The sequence below is a fragment of the Phalangium opilio genome, unplaced genomic scaffold (genome assembly GCF_054372755.1).
Source record: "Phalangium opilio isolate 3A_F unplaced genomic scaffold, DU_Popi_V2 ptg000070l_1, whole genome shotgun sequence".
NCBI lineage: Eukaryota > Metazoa > Arthropoda > Arachnida > Opiliones > Phalangiidae > Phalangium > Phalangium opilio.
Window position 1 is genome coordinate 4,754,963 of NW_028324182.1, and position 22,100 is coordinate 4,777,062.

The 22,100-nt window shown below is 37.5% G+C and overlaps 6 protein-coding genes across 6 annotated transcripts; 2 read left to right on the forward strand and 4 right to left on the reverse strand.

The window, feature by feature from the left end:
* Positions 1–477: 477 nt before the first annotated feature.
* On the reverse strand, positions 478–5,386 carry LOC149661216 (iron-sulfur clusters transporter ABCB7, mitochondrial-like). Its single transcript, XM_089842671.1, has 11 exons — positions 5,094–5,386; positions 4,094–4,306; positions 3,903–4,035; positions 3,510–3,696; positions 3,368–3,449; positions 3,107–3,283; positions 2,208–2,540; positions 1,980–2,143; positions 1,599–1,900; positions 888–991; positions 478–815 (listed from the first exon to the last, which is right to left on the reverse strand). Exons 1-11 carry the CDS (start codon positions 5,280–5,282, stop codon positions 612–614), a joined length of 2,088 nt encoding a protein of 695 aa, XP_089698797.1. The 5' UTR covers positions 5,283–5,386; the 3' UTR covers positions 478–611.
* Positions 5,302–8,754, forward strand: LOC149661217 (prostatic acid phosphatase-like). Its single transcript, XM_089842672.1, has 10 exons — positions 5,302–5,317; positions 5,394–5,499; positions 5,590–5,715; positions 5,819–5,914; positions 5,977–6,210; positions 6,282–6,467; positions 6,544–6,664; positions 7,500–7,588; positions 7,668–7,980; positions 8,048–8,754. The coding sequence occupies exons 3-10, from the start codon at positions 5,638–5,640 to the stop codon at positions 8,188–8,190; spliced, it is 1,260 nt and encodes a 419-aa protein (XP_089698798.1). The 5' UTR covers positions 5,302–5,317; positions 5,394–5,499; positions 5,590–5,637; the 3' UTR covers positions 8,191–8,754.
* A 519-nt stretch (positions 8,755–9,273) lies between these two features.
* Positions 9,274–10,908, reverse strand: Gmppb (GDP-mannose pyrophosphorylase B). The gene is made up of 2 exons (XM_089842673.1): positions 10,545–10,908; positions 9,274–10,390 (listed from the first exon to the last, which is right to left on the reverse strand). The coding sequence occupies exon 2, from the start codon at positions 10,383–10,385 to the stop codon at positions 9,297–9,299; it is 1,089 nt and encodes a 362-aa protein (XP_089698799.1). The 5' UTR covers positions 10,386–10,390; positions 10,545–10,908; the 3' UTR covers positions 9,274–9,296.
* A 375-nt stretch (positions 10,909–11,283) lies between these two features.
* On the forward strand, positions 11,284–13,385 carry LOC149661219 (uncharacterized). The gene is made up of 2 exons (XM_089842676.1): positions 11,284–12,706; positions 12,781–13,385. Exons 1-2 carry the CDS (start codon positions 12,664–12,666, stop codon positions 13,260–13,262), a joined length of 525 nt encoding a protein of 174 aa, XP_089698802.1. The 5' UTR covers positions 11,284–12,663; the 3' UTR covers positions 13,263–13,385.
* A 14-nt stretch (positions 13,386–13,399) lies between these two features.
* LOC149661220 (cathepsin B-like) lies at positions 13,400–15,434 on the reverse strand. The gene is made up of 6 exons (XM_089842677.1): positions 14,956–15,434; positions 14,771–14,886; positions 14,476–14,702; positions 14,299–14,412; positions 13,622–13,765; positions 13,400–13,497 (listed from the first exon to the last, which is right to left on the reverse strand). The coding sequence occupies exons 1-6, from the start codon at positions 15,400–15,402 to the stop codon at positions 13,400–13,402; spliced, it is 1,146 nt and encodes a 381-aa protein (XP_089698803.1). The 5' UTR covers positions 15,403–15,434.
* Positions 15,435–15,578: 144 nt separating this feature from the next.
* On the reverse strand, positions 15,579–21,967 carry LOC149661221 (uncharacterized). Its single transcript, XM_089842670.1, has 8 exons — positions 21,826–21,967; positions 21,295–21,337; positions 21,139–21,194; positions 21,009–21,070; positions 19,538–19,662; positions 19,183–19,361; positions 17,489–17,643; positions 15,579–17,420 (listed from the first exon to the last, which is right to left on the reverse strand). The coding sequence occupies exons 2-8, from the start codon at positions 21,328–21,330 to the stop codon at positions 15,868–15,870; spliced, it is 2,166 nt and encodes a 721-aa protein (XP_089698796.1). The 5' UTR covers positions 21,331–21,337; positions 21,826–21,967; the 3' UTR covers positions 15,579–15,867.
* Positions 21,968–22,100: the final 133 nt, after the last annotated feature.

The window sequence follows — 22,100 nt, forward strand, 5'->3', positions numbered from 1 at the left end:
CTTCAGTTTTGGCGTCGATGTAGTTATTTTGTTTCAGATTACGCCTGAAAAATTCTCTTCTATTCAACATTAGCCCCTCCTTACTCCGCCATGTTGAGGAAAAGGGGAGTATCCATTATTAAACCACCTCCCTCAGCCCCTCCTTAATCCGCCATGTTGAGGAAAAGGGGAGGATCCATTTTTAAACCACCTCCCTTGGTCCCTCCTACTTATATCAACTTGATAGAAGTAAATACCTTATAAGTTGGTACATTACTTCGTTAATTACTTCAGTTTTGGCGTCGATATAGTTTTTTTCAATCAGATTACGCCTGAAAAATCTCTTCTATTCAACATTATCCCCACCTTACTCCGCCATGTTGAGGAAAGGGGAGGATCCATTATAAAACCACCTCCCTCAGACCCTCCTTAATCAGCCATGTTGAGGAAAAGGGGAGGATCCATTATTAATGATAGAAATAAATAAACACCGCCAGGTTTAATAAATGTAACATCTTTTTAAAATTTTAATATTCATCCAACAACTATTAGTTGTTTCTTTTTAAATTATAATCGTACATCATAAATAAACTATAATTTTATAATTTCAACTATGATTGACAATTCGATATCTATTTGATTTGATGTTGTTGATTCCAAAGACGGGTGTATAAAGACAATGGATTTTTAAGCAACGCGGCGTGATTCCCTCTTTCAGCCACTTTACCTCCTTCCAAAATGAAAATTTCATCGGCATCTACGACAGTTGAAAGTCTGTGCGCGATGCAAATTGAAGTTCGACCTTCCGCCGCTCTATTTAATGCTGTTAAGATTTTCTGTAATTAAAAGAAATGAATTAATTAATTTCAAATGATATTTAAAGGGGTTGAAGGTGTTTTCAAACTAACGTGTTCGGTTAAAGAGTCCAAAGATGATGTGGCTTCGTCAAATACAAATATAGGACTATTTTTAAGAATAGCGCGAGCTATAGCTACTCTTTGCTTTTCTCCTCCTTAAAATTAAAATAGCATTAACTTTAAAATATATCTTAACATTAAAACAAATGTGGATGAGAGGGAAAGTATGACAATGGCCATAGAGTCTGTGTTAAAAAACGCGGACATCAAAGTTTCGCCAATAACTATTTAGTTTACTAGTGACTGATAGATTTGCAAACTCGCGATTGAAAGTAGTTCAGACATTTATGCTCCTTGATTTAACCATAACCCACTCGATCACGCGCATCACGACGCAAGCTGCTCGCGCTATAGCTAAATTACTGAGATTTGTTTTAAACGTATCTAGTTTAATGTGCTTTTCTATTGCTTTGAAAATCTTACTTAAATCCATATTATACCTTCAAATACCTTTTAAAACATTACCAGCTACTCTGTCCTGACTACAAACACAAATCGAGTAAGTTCTAGCATACAAAATAGCAGACGACGGTAACCGACTAACCGCGAATTAACACAAGACCTATTTTAAGGGAGTGAACAGTCCCAGTATAGCTACGCCTATAAAACGGCCAACTACGGCAAAACTCTGATGACTCGCGACTTTTGGCCATTTTCATACTTTTCCCCTCATCCACTTTTGATTAAAAATAATAATAATACCCGAAAGTTTAAGCCCACGTTCTCCGACTTGCGTTTCATATTGTTTTGGCCATCTCAATATCGAATCGTGAATTTCCGCCATACGCGCCGCTTCATAAACATCCTCCAATGTTCTGGCAAAATCGCCATAATGTAGATTATAGAGAATAGTGTTGTGAAAAAGTACAGCGTCTTGAGGAACGACCGCGATTGCTTTACGGACACTTTCAATATCTAAATCTCTTATATCTTTATTGTTAATCAAAATACGGCCTTGTTGCGGATCGAAAAAACGATAAAGTAGACGAATTACTGTAGATTTCCTTTAATTAACGTAAAAGAGTTGAAAACAGGGTATATTAGAATTAAAAACTTAAAATTTATAATTAGTTAGTTAATTACCCACTGCCACTACCGCCAACTAAGGCCACTTTTTGACCAGCAGGAACTGTGAAATTTAAATTTTGTAAAATTGGTTGACCCTCAACGTATTCGAAGCAAACATCCTCAAATTTGACAGCAGCTTCAGAAGGCATAATGTGAAGCAACGGAGCATGAGGTTTATTCTAAAAATTTAAAAATCCTGATCAAAAACATCCCCACATGACCACGGTAATTTTTAAAATAAACCTTAATGGCAGGTTCCAAGCCTAGAAGTCCAAACATACTCTGCATATCGAGCAAAGATTGTCTTACTTCTCGATAAACAGAACCCAAAAAATTTAAGGGTAATGACAACTGAAACAATAAGCCATTAACCATGACTAAATCTCCGACTGTCATGGTCCCTGTCATAATTCCTTGAGCGGCTAAAATCATAATTGCCGACAAAGACACGCTAAAAATGGCATTTTGTCCAAAATTCAGAGATGCCAAACTGGTTGTTGTTTTTAAAGACGCGCTTTCGTATTTGGCCAAAACTTTGTCATACTTTTCAGCCTCATAACGTTCGTTATTAAAGTACTGAAATTCAATAAAAAGGTTAATACTATTGATTAAAAACTTATTAAAGGGAGGGTGAAGTAGAATATCAAGTGATTTTTTATCAATTCTTCAACTAATTATAAGACCAGTCTGCATAGTCAAACATTCAGGAAATACCAATTCCGAATGATTTTAAAATTCAAATTAGGTTCAGATTTTGAGGATAATTTTAAATAAGGACCTCCGACCAATCGCGTAACGCCCTGCCTTCCATTTAACAAAATTCTCGTGGCACGTTCCATGCCGAATGAAATTTATCACGAGATTTGATAAAATTCGCGCGCGACGTGATAATCGTGGCGCGAGACATGGAGCGTGCCACGATAATTTTGTTAATAAAAAGGCAGGGCGTTACGCGAGTGGTCGGAGGTCCTTCTTTAAAATTATCCTTAAAATCTGAACCTAATTTGAATTTTAAAATCATTCGGAGTTGGTATTTCCTGAATGTTTCACTATGCAGACTGCTCTTATAATTAGTAAAAGAATCGATAAAAAATCACTTGATTTTCTACTTCACCCTCCCTTTAAAACTAAACAATAATTACTTTAACAGTTTCATAATTAATTAGAGAGTCAATAGCTTTACTCCCAGCTTCAGAATCGGCTTTATTCATTTCAACTCTAAATTTTGTCCTCCATTGAGTAATGGCCAAAGTGTAAATTGCGTAGGAACCAATGCATCCTAAACTAACTAACGCAAACTTTCCGCCAAATTTGTAAAACTGCAATTAAGAATTTTGTTAAAATTAAAGTTAAAATTAAAATCATCTAAAGATCAAATTTAGTAATTTTATATTTTTAATTACCAAAATACTGCTAACGAGAGTTACTTCAAAAACAGTTGGCACTATATTAAAGACTAGAGCAGTCAAGACAAAATTGATACCACTGGAGAATATAAGGATTCAGTTTCTTAGTCTCGTGACGTTTTTTTTTAATTAAAATTACCGGGTTCCTCTATCAATAACCTTGGACATGGCCCCCGTTTGTCTTGCTAAGTGAAAACTCAGGTCCATGTTGTGAAGATGCAAGAAGACGTTCTTCGCTACTCTTCTTATTGAATTATGAGCCACTTTTGCAAATACGGCGTTCCGTAATTCGTTGAAAAGAGAAGCTCCTGCCCTGGCACCTCCATCTGAAAAAAAAAAAGTAATTGCTGATTATCAGCCACTCCAATAGAGTGCTGTCAGTTGTGACGTCAGATCCAAGGTTAAACGTCACGAGCCTGCCTTTAGCAATGGGCGGCCATGACAGTTACCGTTTTTTCTTTATGGGAAAACAGCATGGGTGACGTCACACCGGCGCTTCTGACAGCACTCTATAAGGTATGAATATTCTTACATCCAAGCATAAGTGCAACTGCAACTGTAAAAACTGAGCTGGCAGGATCATTAAAACTCAGTATATCGCCTGTATGAGCATTGAGATGGTCGATAGCGTGTTTAAAGATGAAAGGAACTTCAACATTAATAACCTAAATTATATTTAAATTTATAACGAGAATGGAGCACACGTTAAAATAGTATGCATACTTTGGATCCTATTAAAAGTCCAACAGCAGCAACGACTCTTAATTTAATTCCAGTTTTATCCTTTGGCCATAAATAGCCCAACATTTGCTTGATAATCATCCATCCCGTAACTTCTTTAACTGGAACCCCAATTTGTGACGATACAAGGTTGGATGCTCCTGGATGGAAACATTCCCTGGCATTTTTTATTTTACTTATAGTCTTGACAGGTACCTTAACAAGTGTATAATTACGATTAATTTATAATTTTAAATCGGCAATACGTCAGTGGGATGTGGTTTAATAATGGCTCCTCCCCTTTCCCTCAAAATGGTGGTCAGAGGAGTGGAAAACTAAGAGGGGCAGCATTTTTTATTTTACTTATAATCTTGACAGGTACCTTAACAAGTGTTTAATTACGATTAATTTGTAATTTTAAATCGGCAAAACGTCAGTGGGATGTGGTTTAATAATGGCTCCTCCCCTTTCCCTCAAAATGGTGGTCAGAGGAGTGGAAAACTAAAAGGGACTACTAAGAAGTACTATCATCAATTATCTTTTTAAGCGTGTTTTGGAGCTGTAAGGCTACTAAGCCCTAGCCCTTAAATAAATAAATAAACCTGGAACAAAAAAAAAAAAAAAAAAACCCGATTGGTTAAGTGTGGCCTGACGTTTCATAAGGGATATTTTGACAATTTGCCGGCTCTCTATGACTTTTGTAAATATAAAGGTTGCTTCAAGGCCTCATGAAAATCCGGGGGTTCTTAATTGTTTACATTTGTGGGGTGTGGTTTAATAATGGCTCCTCCCCTTTCCCTCAAAATGGTGAGCAGAGGAGTGGAAATCTAAGACGTGCAGACACCCGATTGGTATTAAGTGGGGCCTGACGTTTCATAGGGGGTATTTTGTCAATTTGCCGGCTCTCTATGGCTTTTGTAAATATAAAGGTTGCTTCAAGGCCTCATGAAAATCCGGGGGTTCTTAATTGTTGTTTACATCTGATAACAAAATAATAACATACCTGTTTTTCAATTAGTCTCGAGCCTCGTAAATTAAGACGTCTATAAGGCAAAACGTTTACTTTATTGGGGAAGGGTTTCCCAGCAATTAATTTTTGACACACATTTCCGAAACTTCTTGTAGAAATAGGTCGAAAACAATGGAAAGGGTGCAATTTTAGTCTAACCGAAACCGACACGAAAGCGGCCATTTCGAAGGGCACTGGGGGTGGAGGTCATAGGACTAGTAAGTAAACACCTACCACGGATTGGAGTCCGTACTCCGTAATAATTTGGCGTGCTCCGATTGTTTTTTTTTTAAGCGGGAGAAAGGGGTGGGACTCCAATTCAATATAAACCAATCACGAGCGCTATTAAAATTTGCGTAGTCGGACAGCTTTCGGGAAATTCGGTGTTATCAGCAGTGGCGTATGTTTTCGTTTGCATTAACTATGCAAACATCCCATGATGTTGATAATTATATCAATCAAAAACATTCCTAACATTTGAAATTTTTAGCTTTAAATTAAATAGAAACTCTGGAGGAAGTTAAAAACACTTAAAAAAATGCTCGGTTGGACCCTGCTTGTTCTAACTTTTGCAATTTTTGCCCAGGGAAATCCAACTCTTCGGCAACTTTTCGTGGTAAATGTTAAAAAACGTTATACATTAAATATATTTTTTTTTTGATAATATTGCTAATAAATTAATCACGTGACCACCTGTAATGTATGTAAACCTTTCCTAGATTTTCAGGCATGGGGATCGAGCTCCAATTACACTATACCCAAATGACCCCAATACCGAAGCAAATTTTCCTGATGGATTAGGAGAACTAACTAACGTAATAACACAGTTTTCAGCCACCTGAAAGAATTATTTAAAGTTAAATTTAACTTTAAATAGGTCGGAAAAAGCGAGCAGTATGAACTAGGAAAATATCTAAGAAACCGTTATTCATCCTTTTTAACCGATGATCCCAACGAGGCAAAAATTAATAGCTCAAACGTTAATCGATGCTTGGACAGCGTTGAGGCTAATTTGGCTGGCTTATATCCTCCTGTTGGAAGACACGTATGGAATAATAACTTAACTTGGCAACCAATTCCTGTTCATACAAGATTTGAGGATGAAGACAACGTAAAATATTATTATAAATTATTAATTAATTTGATGTCCTACAAAAAACGTTTTATCATTTCCTTTAAAAGATTTTGACATTAACTCCTGATTGCCCAGAGTATGATAGAGAAAAGGAAAGAATCTATCAAACCCCGTTAGTTCAAGATTACATTAAAAAAAGTCAACCGTTATTCCAATATCTAACTAATAACACTGGCGAAAGAGTACATGATCTTCAAGAAGCTTCGTATATTTTTGATACACTTAAAATTGAGGTGCCTGTTGTTTGTTCCTTTGCATTTTTAATCTGTAAAAATTGTTAATTGATTGTTTTTGTTTAATCCTCCGCAGAAATTAAAACAATTAATAGTTCCAGAATGGGCTAATCAAGTTTGGGACCAAATGGATGAATTATCATCATTTAAATTTTATATTGACTTAAGTACCCCATTAGCTAAGAGATTAAAAGGAGGTTAGAGACGATAATTAATTATTACATGGTTCATACAAACCTGGAAAACAGGGAAAACCTGGAAAAATCAGGGAAATAAATAGTTGACAAAAACTTCAGGGAAAATTCAGGGAAATTTAGAATTCTTAGTAAAATTCAGGGAAATCAGGGAAATTTGCATCAAACAGGGGCCGAGTAATTAAGCAAAATATTCGTAAACATCCCCTCCATAGGATTAACATTACACTATACTTTGGAGGCTCATAACTCTCGTTCTACGAGAGATACGGCGATGTCCTTTTAGTATGTTATAGTCCTATTTGCCCCCCATACAACCATACTAAAAACGTAGGGCTACGACAAACAGGGGCCGAGTAATTAAGCAAAATGTTCGTGAACATTCCTTCCATAGGATTAACATTACACTATGCTTTGGAGGCTCATAACTCTGGTTATATTAGAGATACGGGGATGTCCTTTGAGTATGTTATAGTCCAATTTGCCCCCCATCCAATCATACTAAAAACTTGAGATTTCGTCAAACAGGGGCCGAGTAATTAAGCAAAATGTTCATAAACATACCCTCCATAGGATTAACATTACATTATACTTTGGAGGCTCATAACTCTGGTTCTACTAAAGATATGGAGATGTCCTTTGATTATGTAATACTCCTATTTGCCCCCCTCCTTCGTTAACATTTGCTCCATATACGGGAAAAACCTGGAGAATTCAGGGAAGTATATGGGGAAAAACCTGAAAATCTCAGGGAAATTTGTTTTCCAAAAGTTGTATGAACCCTGTATAATTAATAATTCTTTTAACTACTAATTTAACTGGTTAATTATAAATATAGGTCCATTGTTAAAGGATATAGTTGAAAAAATGGAAATGAAAGCAACCAAAAATAAGAAATTGAAAGAAAGGCTTTTCATATATTCAACGGTAAATAAAATAAAACTTTTAGGCTTAAATTAAATTAATTAATATTTATAATTATAATTTGTGTTTAATTTAATTTTAGCACGATACTGTTGTAACTGCCCTAACAAGTGCCATGAATGTCTACAACAGAATTCCCCCTCCTTATTGCGCTACTGTTTTAATAGAATTGCACGAAAATGGACCTCATAATCACACAGTTCAAGTGATGTACAAAAATGGAACCACTTTCCCCATTGACCCTTCAGAACCAATTTACCCCTTAATTATCCCTGGTTGCGAATTGAATTGTCCATTAGGTCAATTTATAAGATTAACTAAAGACTCTGTTCCCGATGACTGGCCAAGAGAATGTGGGTTACAAGAAGGAGAACCCAATGAATTTTCATTAACTGGTAAATAAATATTTCTTGACCTTATTTGAAATTAATTAAGATATTAATTAAGGTACTTTTTTCCCAGCATTAACAGTGATCTACTCAATGGGAGTTATTTTAATTTTGTTACTATTAAGCACAGCTGTTATGATATGGTTAAGATGTCAGAAGGATTTAAGTAGCGGAGTTCGATATTCTAGAGTACCCGAAGATACCATGATTAATTAATAAATCAATTCAATTCAAATCTTATCAGTTATGGCTTTTAGAGTGCTTTTAGGATTAAATTACCCTTCTTATCAGTTATATCACGGAGCTGTATTGTAGAAGGAGTAGGGCCTAGACATAAGCGTACTAGTGCTCCACGCACAATTTTCGCGCATACCGAGCCAATGTAAACAATCTCTGACGTCACGTGTTTTAAAGAAGGCGTCCGTTTTCTTCTTTCCCGGCTTAATTCTTTGAATATTTTCCATATTATAATTAATATAAATAGAAATAATAGTAAAAATAAAAATTTAAATAAGATTTGCAAACCGTTGAGAAACTCCCGTCACTCGGACTCAATACGCAAAAGACCGAGGCTTAACCCTCCTGAACGTTCGTAGCTCGCGGCCATCTTTATTGTTTACATTGGCTCGCCTAGGTTTGGAGGGAGGGTCAAAATTCATACCCCCTTTTTATGGACAAATAAGGTCTAGCTTTTTTTAGTAGAGGGGAAGCTACGAGTCTCTACTCCTTCTACAATACAGCTCCGTGGCAGTTATATTTGCCAACAGGATATTTTACCCCCCATTATTTTTGATGACTCTGAAAGCTTTTGCTCAAAGATGAAAATTATATTATTTTGTGAAAATAAAACTATATATGTAAAAATATTATACGCCTTTTATGTTATCAGGAAGATATAAACAGAGCTTACTGTGATTTCTTATTTAAATATTAAATGTATAAACTCTATAAAAGGTAATAATTAAAAATAATGTAATTTAATAAAGGTATATTTTAAATGTGGCAAATTAATTATAATTCCTTAATTTAATTTTATTTTATTTATATTTGTCCATTATAAATTATATATAAAAAACAAAAACAATATAGCACAATTGAAGATTATATTAATTTAATTAATTAAGGCGAGAATTGTTTTTGCAATATATTTCATCATGGCAGTAATTGAGTACTCGTTACTCAAAGGAATTTAGCCCTTTTCCCCGTATTTTCAGTTTAAATTTTGTGATTAAAATGTAATGTGCAAAAAAAAAGATGGAAAAATATATTTCTATAATGTTCATTTGGATTTATCATTGATTTTTGGAAGCCACACTCTTTTTTTACATGATGACTTGAGGTTCGGTAACTGACTCCGAAATGGCTTTGTGAGGTAAGACCTTCCCCCCATTGATGTACGTTTCATCCTTGACAATTACATCTTCTCCTAAAACTGATATATTTTCCATTCTAACCCATTGGCCAACTAAACACCGCCAGCCAACGATACAGGAATCTAACCAAGAATGAGATCTAATAATTGCCGATCTCAAAATAGTGCTTCTCTTAATACACACTCCATCTTCTATGACTACTTCGGGGCCAATTGTTACATTAGGTCCTATCCGACAATTTTTACCAATTTTGGCTGAGGAATCTATTAAAACATTGCCGACTATACCGCTTCCTTGATATAAAGTTTCTGGTTTATTGTGCTTGACCGTGTTAAGATACATGCACATTCCAGTAAGGAAGTCCTTGGGTTGTCCAACATCCATCCAAAATCCCTGTAATTCGTAAGCGAATAGTTGCTTTTCCTCCGCCATTTGAGGGAAGACTTCTTTCTCGATGGAAGTTGGTTTTAACTCAATTCTGTTTAGAACTGAGGTACTAAACATGTAAAGGCCAGCGTTGATTTTGTTTGAAACAAATTCCTGGGGTTTTTCAACAAATCTGTCGATTCTTCCAGATTCATCGTAAATAACAACTCCGTATTTAGAAGGCTCTTCAACTCTCGTTACGACTATAGTTCCTTCTTTCCCGTGGTCTCTGTGAAATTTGGCTAAAGATTTGAATGGAAACTCGCAAATAACGTCGCTATTTAAAACAAAAAACGAGTCCCCATCTCCATCTTCAGTGCAAAGTAAATGGCGAGCCAGGGCTAAAGGACCAGCGGTTCCTAAAGGTTCTTCTTCCATGGATATGGATATTTTGATTCCTAGTCTTTCAGCTTCCGATTTAATTTCTTGTTCTAGTTGTTCTGCCCGATAGCTAACCGCTAATACAACGTGGTTAACGCCAGCTTCTACAAGAGCTTCAACTTGGTGCATCATCATTGGTTTGTTGCAAAACTCAACCAGAGGCTTGGGTTTGCTCAGTGTCAAAGGACGAAGCCTCGTTCCATATCCACCAACAAGAATCAAAGCCTTCATGATTTCTAATTAATAATTTTATAAATCTTCCATTTATTAAAATGCCAAAACTCAAGAAGTCAAAAACACGTTTTGGTCAAATTTCAAATTTGAAATCAAAATTGACAATACCTAAGCCTTGGCTTCGGGTAAAATTTAATAATTTGTTTAAAGACTTACCAAACTTGAACGTTAAATGTTAATGTTTTAAACTAAATAACCACTGTAGAAATCGATGGAATGTCAATAAAATTTGATGACTTTGCACTAAAACTACTAAAAAATCATGATTAAATTGCCACGTTACACTACGGCACCACGCCACTCGCCGACGTAGCAGCTTCGACAGTTGGTCAACAGGTGGTGTGGTGTTGAAACAATTTGTGTACGCGCGAAAATTCAAAGTCACATTTACGATGACCAAATAGTTTTGGCGTTCAGTTTTTTTTTTTTTTTTTGAAAAACTTGAGTAAATAATTTAAAATAGTTGAAGATTACTGTTAAATTTATTATTTGATTATTTTGTTGAATTTATTTGTTTAAAAACCAAGTGAAATAAAATATAATATGAAGCTGACAAGCTATGTTACAGTCCAAGCTACAGATTTGTTTTGTTATTTTCCTGTAATATTCGCAAACATATATAAATATTTCATATTATAAAGCTCTAGAGTATTTCAAGGGCCATAATATTTTATTTCCATCTTAGAAAGTAGTAAAATATCTCAATAACACTTGTTTTTCACTCCGAGAATATGACCTTTTCCAAGATTAAGACCCTTTTTCTAGCATGGATTGATTGGTAAAAGAGCAGATGCTTTAAAAATTTAAAGCCCTCGATTCCAGGAATAATACGAAAAGAGACGCGTGTTTGGAAGAGGGGAGCTTATTCTTTTCCCTTGACTTACCACGCCGCACGAGCCGAAATGAATATATTATAAACTATTCATCTAATTAGAACCAACAAAGTGATGTTGGGGGATACCGAAATATAAGGTAAACGGGTGAATATAAATCCACCCACATAGCCTTCGGAAGCGTTATCTCAAAGAATTAAACAGATGTTCGGAGACTGGAGGCACGAGCCAGTTGGTATTTTCCCTCCTTTTAAATCTCTCTCCTCTCTCAAGCATTGATAAAAGCGGGAGAGGCTGGTTGGCCTCTGAAACGATCGAACAACAGCATCTGTTGGAATTTTGGAGTCTGTCACCTGGCGCGCGCGGCTGGGCTGCCCTTGTCCAATTTAACAACCTTTCTACCTTTGCATCCCCTCATCCAAATTATACTCGATTCAAATTTCAATAGTACCAAAGTTAAAACAATGTATCAAATATTCAAAAACCTCTACTAAAATAGAAAGACTCGAGGCAAATTAATTTAATTTTAGGAGGTCATTTGCGAAGTTAAAAAATATTTATTTCTCTCGCACCTTTATAACTTAAATAACTCCTTCGATAATTAAGAAATCTGGCAAGGTTCGAGACCAGTTTCTTCCCCTCTCTATTATTCCCACCTTCATTTTATACGACTAATGAGAAAAAGATCGGGAGGGTATTATTTCTCGTGGTTTTTTTTTTCTAAACCAACAGATGGGTAGGCCTATTTTTGCATTCCCATTATACACCCTAAAGGTCTTTGATATCCCGATGTACAAGTTCAAAAACTTGGGATAGAACGCTCCCAGTATTCCCTTAGTGTTTGTTGAATCAAGCCAGACGTCCGGGAAAAAAACAGGGTTTGGTCGGTCTACCCCATAAAAACTTTCAAAGTTGGTATACTCGGTAGACCTAACCCCGACTCTCCCTGTGTGTAATAATGGAATTACAGTAACCTCCTTCCTTGAGCATTTTTTTTTTCCTTCTGCCCTTATCCTCCGTCTGTTCCGGTTTCTATTTTAATTTTTTTGAAGCCAGCTCCTCAACTTCTAGACTCTCCTTCTGTTCGCAGCGTGTTCTCTCTCTCTCCTCTCCCAGATCTGGGAGAAGCACTACAGCTTCAAGCACGTTATGGTAGAAATATCGAGCGAGGGGTATCCCTATTCTCCGTCGCTATTTGAGATTTTTCAGATCCCATGCTAGTACCAACCAACCGGATGTGCTGGTGAGCTTCCTCCATAACCCTACAAGTTCCGAAATGCTACGCTTAGAATAGATTCAGCAGCTCCGAAACCGCGTATGTTTCGGAGGCAAGCGAGCTAAAATTTGCCATAAAAACCCACTGAAACTGTGTTAAATCTCGGGTATGGATAACGATAAGAGCGAATATCATTAGATAACAACTGAAACGGAAAAACGTTCCAATGTTTTCCCTCTCATCCCAAGACAATTCAAGACAAGGAAACGGTAAGTTCCGCGTCTATGTTTGCTAAAATATATTTCGTTCATCTTGATCTTATCTTTATCTTGGGTATAAACAGCGGATAGCGGATCTTCGAGACAAAACACGGAAGAATGGATTCACAATACGATAAAGGACAGTTCGGTTGAAGCGGGATTTATGCGCGGAAATGAACAATCATCGGAATTAAGTGTCGAAAACGCTAGCCATTCCGAAGAGCACGAAAATCGGGAGGAGGATCACAGCGAAGACGACTCTTCGGGCGCCAGCGTTCCTGATTGGGATTTGTTAGTAGCCGGATACCGAGCTTGCGCGGAGGAAGCCATCCGTTTCCTGGTTGAAGACGAAAATCTTCCGACCTCACATCCTCTGGTCACGGGACTTTGGCAACATCTATCTCATAGACAAGCCATCTTGGACGTTGCTGATATATTGGGAAACGCGGATGAACCGCGTTCTTCGGCCGACGACTCGGCAATTGAATTATCGGTCAACTTATCCGTCGAAGAAACGTCAATTCCTTCAACCGAGTGCGGGAATTCTCGGGAACTAACTTCGTGAAAATTAACTTAAACGTTCTTTGTCGGAATAAAAGTGCAGGTTTTATACTTAACAATGTAGAGCGTTAAAACTAGTCATCATCACAATACGACCAAATAAATGATGAATATATATTTAATATTACATTTGTTTTGAATTTATAATTGAGGAAGACCCGACAAGACGTAAGATTCGATACCACACTCACCTTCACCGTATTCAGTTTTGCCAGAACCTTGCTTAATTTTAAAGTACCCTTAAAAACCCAGAAAATAATGTGTTTCAGATCAAAGTAATAACAGAAGGGGATAATAGAGAAGTATTATATACTTCTGGTAATAAGTATCAAGCCCCTATTTTTATTATCAAATGATAATTACCGTCTTCTCCCCAGTCCGTTCCCCAAGAGTTAGAACATAGCCAGAACGGGACATCATCCTCCACTCCCCATCCTAAAATACGTATCGCGTGGTAACCCAAAAACGGGTCCTTCAGAGCGTCTGAGCTTGGACAACGGTAAACCCCTTAAAATAAAATATATATACATAGTTTTCAGATAAGGAGGATTGATTACATTTACAACAGGAGGCCATGCTGTTTGGCGGATAAAGTTCAGTACCAAGCCACCTAGCCTCCTGTTGTAAATGGTATCAACCCTCCTAGTCTGAAAACTATGTATTAGAAAATCTGCCCCAAGATAGGCCAAGAAGTGATATCTAGTTTATTAGAGAGAAGGTATAAATTCGCCACATTTCCAGCTTTATCTCCAGTCCAAACGTAGGTCCGGAGTTAATCCACGCCTCTACATTACAACCGGCATCTCATGGGTTCTTGAAAACTCACGTCAGCGCGACGCGAATGACGAAAATTACGTATTTTCCGACTGCGGAGAGGCGAAATAGCCCGACCTCCTTTTACGTCCCCCCTTGTATTTTGAAAGGGGGACTGGGACTATGGCGCGTGAATACTTAGGCATTTTATACCTTCTCCCTAATAAACTAGATATCACTTCTTGATAGGCGGTCTCGTAAGATCGGGAAAAAAGGGGCGCACATACCAGAAACGTATCCAGCAAAAGAAGAAAATACGATAATAGTAGCTTGAACTGGCCCATTTTCTGTAATTTCCCTCATTATATCAGCAGTTTTAAGTACCTGGTAAACTCGTTGCGCTGTAAAAAAATTCATGCAAAATGTATTGAAGACGGCTGTTAAAAGAATTATAAAAAGGTCACCTTTCAGTTTAATGGGTGACCCACTTTCTTGACCAAAGCAATCTTTTCGACATTCTGGGGTTGTGGCCAGATCGCCACATGGCGGCACGATGCTAAGAATGGTGCCAATATGGTTACAAGGTTCGACTGAATAAGGTTGGCAACCATCGGGTGGATTAAACCCTCCCGTGGTAATGCCTTGGGTTTCATATTGTCTCCAAGCGTTTGCAGGGTCAGCACCCAGACAGCTAAGAATGAAATAACACCCTAATCAATTCTCAGTAGTCGCGTGATTGTAAGGATAGCCGAAACTGACCCACCACTGTCGAGATTTGTACAGGTTAGTAAATTTTGAGCGGATATGTAGTCCGTCACATTACCACCAGAATGAATACAAAGTCTATCGGTCATTACATGCGCCGCTGAAATTGCCTTGAGGTCAAATTAAGGTTAAAACGCGTACAATAGCGCGGCATTGCAATTCTGTAGGGTTTTAATTACCCAACATGATCCACAAGCGCCTTGATCAGTAATTTTCGAAATGGAATCGCAATCTTCCCATTGAAGTCTCGCGTCAAAAGTACTCAGTGATAAGGCGCGATCGTTAAAAAACCTTTTTGGTGGAAGACCAGTGGATATTTTTGCAGTACACAATTGTTTAAAACGCTCAAGTACGTCCTGAGCTAGTTTTCTCCACTGCCACAAACAATGGATTAAATCCATCTTGCCTTCAAATACTCGAAAGCAAAATTCACTTACCTTGAAAGTGAGGTTCCAAAAGGTCTCACCAACGTTGTCTAAAATATCATCAAAATCGTCAAAAAGTTTATTTGATTTTGAATCGTAATCAAAATGATCAAGTACTCTTGATTTTAGCACTTTTGAATTTCCCGCCCGAATTTGAAATATGGCGCATGTTAGAAAATAAAACACCCACCGCCAACTCATGACGCAAAATTTGAAAATTTGAACGCTTTAAATTTCTTTCGGCTTTAATAGAGAATAAAACGTTCCAAGCGTTTTTATATTCGAAAACATCGGCAGAATAAATAAGCCTACGAAATATACGACTGTCAACTTTAAATAAACTTACTTTGAATAGAAGACTTAAATTACGTAGTTTATTCAAGAATTTATTGCGAGAGCATTGTTTATTTTTCCTTTAACCATTATTTATTTAAGACAAGACAGAAAAAAAAGCTTCTCAAGTTGACATCTGTAGAATCAATTAAATCTTACATACTGCGCGGGTACATGATTAAAATGAAAAATGAAAATGGTATTTGTGAAAACTGTTCCTGGGGTAAACGGGAAAAGGTAAATACCAATAAAATTTGTTTCGTGTTTATTTCCGTTTATGAATTGGGGGGGCTTTATTAGAATAAGCCTTAGGTTTAGCTAAAATTCACTTATTCACGATTGACCCTCGTCTCTTTTTGAGTCATCTACAGCGTCACCATTCCCCAATAACCCAGTTACTCTTTGATCGGTATCCGGAGATTTTGGGCGAGTGCGTTCTTTACTGCTGGCGGCTGCCCAGCAAGCTAATGTTTGAGCCACCTGAACCTCCGTATCTATATCCACGGATAAATTCTTGTCCCCAGTCGGAGAAGAGGGAGTGTCTATGGCGTCGTTACCAGGGCTAGTGGAATTTAAAGACTCTATAGCCATTAGTTTGCGCTTTTTGGGACTGGATATTATTAAATCCGAGGTACTATTCGTATTTTCCTCTTCATCGGATAATGGTCGAGTTCTTTTCGTTCGTTCTGGCGATACTGAAACTGGCAGCGGGTTGGGTGACAGAGGCGGCGAGGGTGACGAAGCCAGAGGAGGGGTAGAATCCGAATTTTGTACAGCGGCCAACAATCTAATTTTTGGCGGCACAATCACTGGAGAAATCCCTTCGTTCGTACATAATGTTGTAGCGACATTACCCCCATCGCGCACGATGACGTTTGTCGCAATTTGCTCGGCAGAGTTTGGGGTAGAAACGATGGGAGTTACAATGTTGCTAGTTACAACAACGCCACTAACGGGACTGGGATTATTATGATTTACCAAAAACTCTCCGGACTTTTTAACAAGGTCTAAGGGTAAGGAGGACTCTGAAGGTTCTATTTTGTTGGTCACAGAGTCATTTATCTCCATCTTTTCTACCTCCGCATTGTGTTGGTTCCTGACATTGTTTAACACGCCTCGAGTCGTTGTTTCATCAACGATAGGGTCTGGTTGTTGAACCTTTGCTGCGGTTTCGCGTTTGTAATCGATAGGAGGACTCCCGACTAATACAGACTGATGCCCGTAACAAATGACGCCTTGTTTTAGGCCATTTTCGTGGATCAAAGCGGGTTTTTCTAAACCCGTCGAAGGCAATATTTTTCGAGGTTGATTGGCTGCTATTTCTTTTTCAATACACGATGAATCTGGTGAAGCTTCCGGTTCGGGAGTGCTTGGAAGTTCGGGTGGGGTAGAAGCCGAATGGGTCAGGGTCATAGATGTCCTTTCTTCCAAAGTGTTTACCTCCGGAGGTGTGCTAGGAGAGTTTAACCGAAGAACAACGGGTGGAGGAGAGTCACAAGCTCTCGAAGTTTCCATCTCTAGCGCTTCCGGTGTAGAAGGTAACTCGAAATTCTCTGTAGGTGTCCTGGGAGAATTTATGGTAAGGGAGTAAGGGGACTTATCTCCGTTGGTCCTATTAGGGTCGTGGTTTGTTATATTATCCGTATTGCCATTATTTTCAGTGGCTTCGATAGTATTAACCGAATCGACTTTGGGTATCATTATCTTCGCGTTGCTTTCTTTAATTTCACTAAAATTCGTGGAGGAATTATTGGAAAGCAGGTCGTTTTCCGCTTGAAGTTTCTTCAATTGTTCTTTAGCCTCTCGCAGCTTCTGTTGGAGATATATTATAGTACTCTGCATTCCCTCAACGTCTTCGTCTAACTCTTGTAGGAATTCGTCCAACTCTAATCAAACAAAACGGCCATCGTAAGTCTGACGCCAATTTTGTCCGTCTCTAAATTAAGCTATATACCCGTTTGACTTTTCTTCATCTCTTCGCTAAAATTTCTCTGTAATGCCAAATCGCCTTCGAGCTTAGCTAAGCGACCCGCCGATATCATTTTACCGAGTTCTTCGTTCTCTTGGTAGAGAGATCTACATTTTGCCATTAGACGTTTCCCAGTGTTGCTATACAATAAAAGAGCAAAAGAAAAAAAAAAAGGTACGTCTAATAGGTTGTAAAATGTACAGTAACCCTTTTTAAACTGATCCCCTCTTATTGATAACCTTCTTTTCTTTCACAAACTCTTACATTGCTGGAAAAAAGTTTTGTGTTACCAACGACAGTAGAAGCTTACTCGAAATTATTGTTACGCTCGACAAAACTTGGCAATGAATCTAAAAATTATTTTTTTTCATATGAAATTCAAAACAGGCCTAATTCTAAAAGAACCCCAATGACCCTTAAGGCAATGTTCAATTAAATGTACGTACAACCCATTGAGTTTAGTTTTCCAAAAGAAAAACTAAGAACAGTTGAGACTTAACAGCGATCAGTGGTGTGCGAGTCCCGTTTTTTCGGTTTCAAGCCGAGTCCGAGTATCGAAACTAATTTCTTATCGAGTATCGAGCCGAGTCTCAAAAATACTTTCGAGTATCGAGTATTTAGATAGGTCAAATTTTGTTTGTTCTTTCGAGTAATTATCGAGTCTCAAATATTGACTTGTCGAGTAGCAATTTTGTAAATTTCTTGAAAATAACGAAGATGTTCAATTATCTAATATCTAACTAGTTCAAAAAGATTGTTCGTGATCAATTAAACATTGAACAGGTGATTTTCAAAATAAATGATCATGAACTCATCGTCTGCTATAGTTGTAAGCCTCGGACTCGAGTATTTGTCGAGTATTTAAGATGTTAAAAAGCTACTCGAATCTGTCTCGAGTATCTCAATGTGTTGTTATCGAGTATCGAGTCGAGTACTCGGCTCGATACTCGAACTTAACGAGTACTCGCACACCCCTGACAGCGATACAAACACATTTTTTGTTAATACTTGCGAAAGAGACACAAAATGTGACAAAAACAAAATGCAATTTTTCATTTTCAAGTCATTGTTATCATTATTCTTCTTTTCATCTATTTCAACAGTCCTAAGTTTTTATTTTGGAACAAACAAACTCTATCCACCATCTTTTTTTTTTCTCTAAAAACTGACCTTTAAAAGCCGTAACTTTTTTGAGTACAACTTTTAACTAAAGTCGCATTTACGTGATTATTTATGGCATGGCCATTTTTTTAGTCAAAGTCTGTAACTTTTTTCATGTTTTAGAAAGTTAATTTTGTAGTCAATTAGGCGCGTAAAGAAAGACGGAGTTCGATGGTGTTTCTCCCGCCCGCGATACGAGATTTTTCTCAATTTTTTTTGTTCTCTCTTAAAATGATTCAGTTTCACCACTGAAGGTCGTCTCTTTACTCGAATTAAATTGCGTTTTCGTCTTGAAAAGACAGTTTTTTTGTTTTTCGCGATATATAATGTCTTTTCTACGAAATATTAGAGGCTTGATTCTATTGCTGAAACTAAAGTTTGTGAAAATGTCTACAAGAAAATACTTAAGATATTTTTTCAGTCTAAGAGTCTCGAAAAGGGTCAGCCGTATTATTAAGTAGAAGTACGAGCAATGTTCCAGAGAGTTAGAAGGGGATGCCCGGTAAAGCTCATCGCACCTGTCAGGAGTGAATTTCCATGCGCTAAGCTCATTCTGAGTTTCCTCCAAACGAGCTTTTAGTCCATCCACTTCTTTTCTCATCCTTTCAAAAACCAAATTGACTGCCGGATCCAATAACGCCGCTCTAAGCTGAGCGACAGTCGGTACTTGACTCTGCTTCAATTCTTGAATTTGACTCTGCCACCAAAAATATTCCAGGCGACGATCAAGATGGTATTTTCAATAAAAAAGTAAAAGAAAAAAAATAATAATAATAAAATATTAGATTTAGTTCTTGTTCGGTAACAGTAAAAGGTTAGTTGATAACAAAGCTTATCTAATTAGTTCTACACACACGTCTTATAAAATCTTACCGCGTATTCTTGCATCTCTTGTTCCTTAGTTGTCAGCCTCATTACTAAAATGTTTTCCCGTCTTGTAGCTTCTAACTGTTGTTGTTTTAGCTTCTCTTCAGACTCCCGTAAGCTTACTAGCTCAGCTAATTTAAAATATTTCAGTTAGCTATATAGAAAACTCTTATGAATAATAGAGGTGTGCGGGCAGTGATTTTTCAATTTCGAATTGGGTAATCAAAAATATTGTTCTTAGGCAGCTTAGCTGAAAAATGGTTGTCGGGTAACAGTCGGTATTAAAGTTATGGGGGTGGGTACCCAAAATTTTTCGGGTAGTTAGGGTTAATTTTTACAGTTATATCTCAATTCTAGGTTCTTCAATGTATGGTCTTTCTTAATTTATTTCTTTTTGATGCTTCCTCTAACTTTTGGTTCCGCTTTCTCCTTCTTAACCCTTAGTCTTATTTCAATACAGAATACTGGCAATGGGATGATATATGTGTGTAGATGTGTGTCGTGTTGCGTGGGGATTCTAGTCTAGCTCAGAAAGAAGCTACCACAGAACGTTTACTTTATGTGAACTAAATTTCACAACATTGAAACAGTGTTTCATGTAATTCCGTCATTTCCATTATTTCTAAACTGGACAGTGGGTGGTTCCCCTTTCACCTCTGATTCCTATTTTTTCTAAACTGGACAGTGGGTGGTCGCCCCCTTTCACCTCTGATTCCTATTTTTTCTAAACTGGACAGTGGGTGGTCCCCCTTTCACCTCTGATTCCCATTTTTTCTAAACTGGACAGTAGGTGGTCCCCCCTTTCACCTCTGATTCCCATTTTTTCTAAACTGGACAGTAGGTGGTCCCCCCTTTCACCTCTGATTCCCATTTTTTCTAAACTGGACAGTAGGTGGTCCCCCCTTTCACCTCTGATTCCCATTTTTTCTAAACTGGACAGTAGGTGGTCCCCCCTTTCACCTCCGATTCCCATTTTTTTAAACTGGACAGTGGGTGGTCCCCCTTTCACCTCCGATTCCTATTTTTTTAAACTGGACAGTGGGTGGTCCCCCTTTCACCTCCGATTCCTATTTTTTTAAACTGGACAGTGGGTGGTCCCCCTTTCACCTCCGATTCCTATTTTTTTAAACTGGACAGTGGGTGGTCCCCCTTTCACCTCCGATTCCTATTTTTTTAAACTGGACAGTGGGTGGACCCCCTTTCACCTCCGATTCCTATTTTTTTAAACTGGACAGTGGGTGGTCCCCCTTTCACCTCAATTCCTATTTTTTCTAAACTGGACAGTGGGTGGTCCCCCTTTCACCTCGATTCCTATTTATCTACCAGCGATTCCATGAATACCTGACAAGTTGACGACCTGTTTCAGATTGACACGGTAGGGGGGGGGGAGTATTAGTAGTTTCCAATAGTCATATTTCGGGTATTGGGTACCCGCACACCCCTAAATTAATTAATTGAAAAAAGTTAAGTAACATACAATTTTCAACTTCCCCTGATTTAAGCTCTAAAGAGTTTATATATTTGTCTTGTAAGACCCATCTAGAGATTATGTTGAAAATGATTAGGGTGAGTCCTTGAAACCGAGGATTGAATTTGTTTTATCTTACTGTTCTATTATATCATCTTTAGACAATAACTCGAGTTCTTCCTTCTGTAGGCAAACCTATTTTAGCGAATTTGTATTTACAATAATGAAGCTATTAACTAATGTACTAGGGTAATAATTTAACTAGTCAAAATAAAGCACCAGGGCTTAAACTTACCCTCTTAATCTGAGGGGAAGCTTCAGTAGATGTCATGATGCACCTAATAATAATAATAATAAGACCTTATTAACCATATTCTATAATTCAATTAGGTACATCACAACAACGACTAATAATTTCAGAAATTAGAACCTAAAAACTATCAATTCTCTCTTTAAAATGGGCATAATAAAGGACTCATCAATATTAGGCATTTATTAGACAGATGTCAAAGACACTTTTTTCAAACAAACACTATTTTATGGATGGTTAGGGACCATATATTTAAATTGATACAAATTCAAACAAACATTCTATACGAATTGTTGGCCTAACTTAAATAATATGGTCATTGTGGAAGGTAATTTCTTAGCTTTCACCGTAAATCCCGTCCCGGCCCCTAACCGTAAGGCCCAGCCGCCCAGGGGTCGGGTAACTGGGTACCACTACCACAGAGAAATGGTGTTAAAATAAAGCCAAGGCTTAAATCATATCAGCGGCAACAGTGTTGGATTCACTTTCTTAAATTCCCCACTTAATCAATCTTACCTCAAGTGTCGCAAATCATAGAATACTCTGTTATTTCAATATATTATCGTAGATTACATGGATATTTTAAACTTCAAAATTCATTTTTAACCGCGCACACATCGATACCACTCTTCAACCACAAATCCGCAATTAGGCTTAGCGAGCGCTTTTTTCGATCGAATCATTCTTGGCCTCAGCCTCACAGCTCTCGCCTCGCTTTTCTTAACCTCCCGTCTCTACTTTATTTGACGGTGTATCTGTACACTGGGGAATATACTTATATTTGACCAAAA

Coding starts and splice junctions, on each gene's coding strand:
- Gmppb (XM_089842673.1), bottom strand. CDS start 10,385: ATGAAGGCTTTGATTCTTGTTGGTGGATATGGAACGAGGCTTCGTCCT.
- LOC149661219 (XM_089842676.1), top strand. CDS start 12,664: ATGTTTTCCCTCTCATCCCAAGACAATTCAAGACAAGGAAACG. Junction 12,707..12,780: donor CAATTCAAGACAAGGAAACG/GTAAGTTCCGCG, acceptor GGGTATAAACAG/CGGATAGCGGATCTTCGAGA.
- LOC149661221 (XM_089842670.1), bottom strand. CDS start 21,330: ATGACATCTACTGAAGCTTCCCCTCAGATTAAGAGG. Junction 21,195..21,294: donor CTTCCCCTCAGATTAAGAGG/GTAAGTTTAAGC, acceptor TCGCTAAAATAG/GTTTGCCTACAGAAGGAAGA. Junction 19,362..19,537: donor AAGAGATGCAAGAATACGCG/GTAAGATTTTAT, acceptor TTTTGGTGGCAG/AGTCAAATTCAAGAATTGAA.
- LOC149661217 (XM_089842672.1), top strand. CDS start 5,638: ATGCTCGGTTGGACCCTGCTTGTTCTAACTTTTGCAATTTTTGCCCAG. Junction 5,716..5,818: donor CTCTTCGGCAACTTTTCGTG/GTAAATGTTAAA, acceptor AACCTTTCCTAG/ATTTTCAGGCATGGGGATCG. Junction 6,665..7,499: donor AGCTAAGAGATTAAAAGGAG/GTTAGAGACGAT, acceptor TTATAAATATAG/GTCCATTGTTAAAGGATATA.
- LOC149661216 (XM_089842671.1), bottom strand. CDS start 5,282: ATGGCCGCTTTCGTGTCGGTTTCGGTTAGACTAAAATTGCACCCTTTC. Junction 4,036..4,093: donor GACTTTTAATAGGATCCAAA/GTATGCATACTA, acceptor AATATAATTTAG/GTTATTAATGTTGAAGTTCC. Junction 2,144..2,207: donor GCTTGGAACCTGCCATTAAG/GTTTATTTTAAA, acceptor TTAAATTTTTAG/AATAAACCTCATGCTCCGTT.
- LOC149661220 (XM_089842677.1), bottom strand. CDS start 15,402: ATGAGTTGGCGGTGGGTGTTTTATTTTCTAACATGCGCCATATTTCAA. Junction 14,703..14,770: donor ACAAATCTCGACAGTGGTGG/GTCAGTTTCGGC, acceptor TTTCATTCTTAG/CTGTCTGGGTGCTGACCCTG. Junction 13,766..14,298: donor TTTTGCTGGATACGTTTCTG/GTATGTGCGCCC, acceptor TTTTATTTTAAG/GGGTTTACCGTTGTCCAAGC.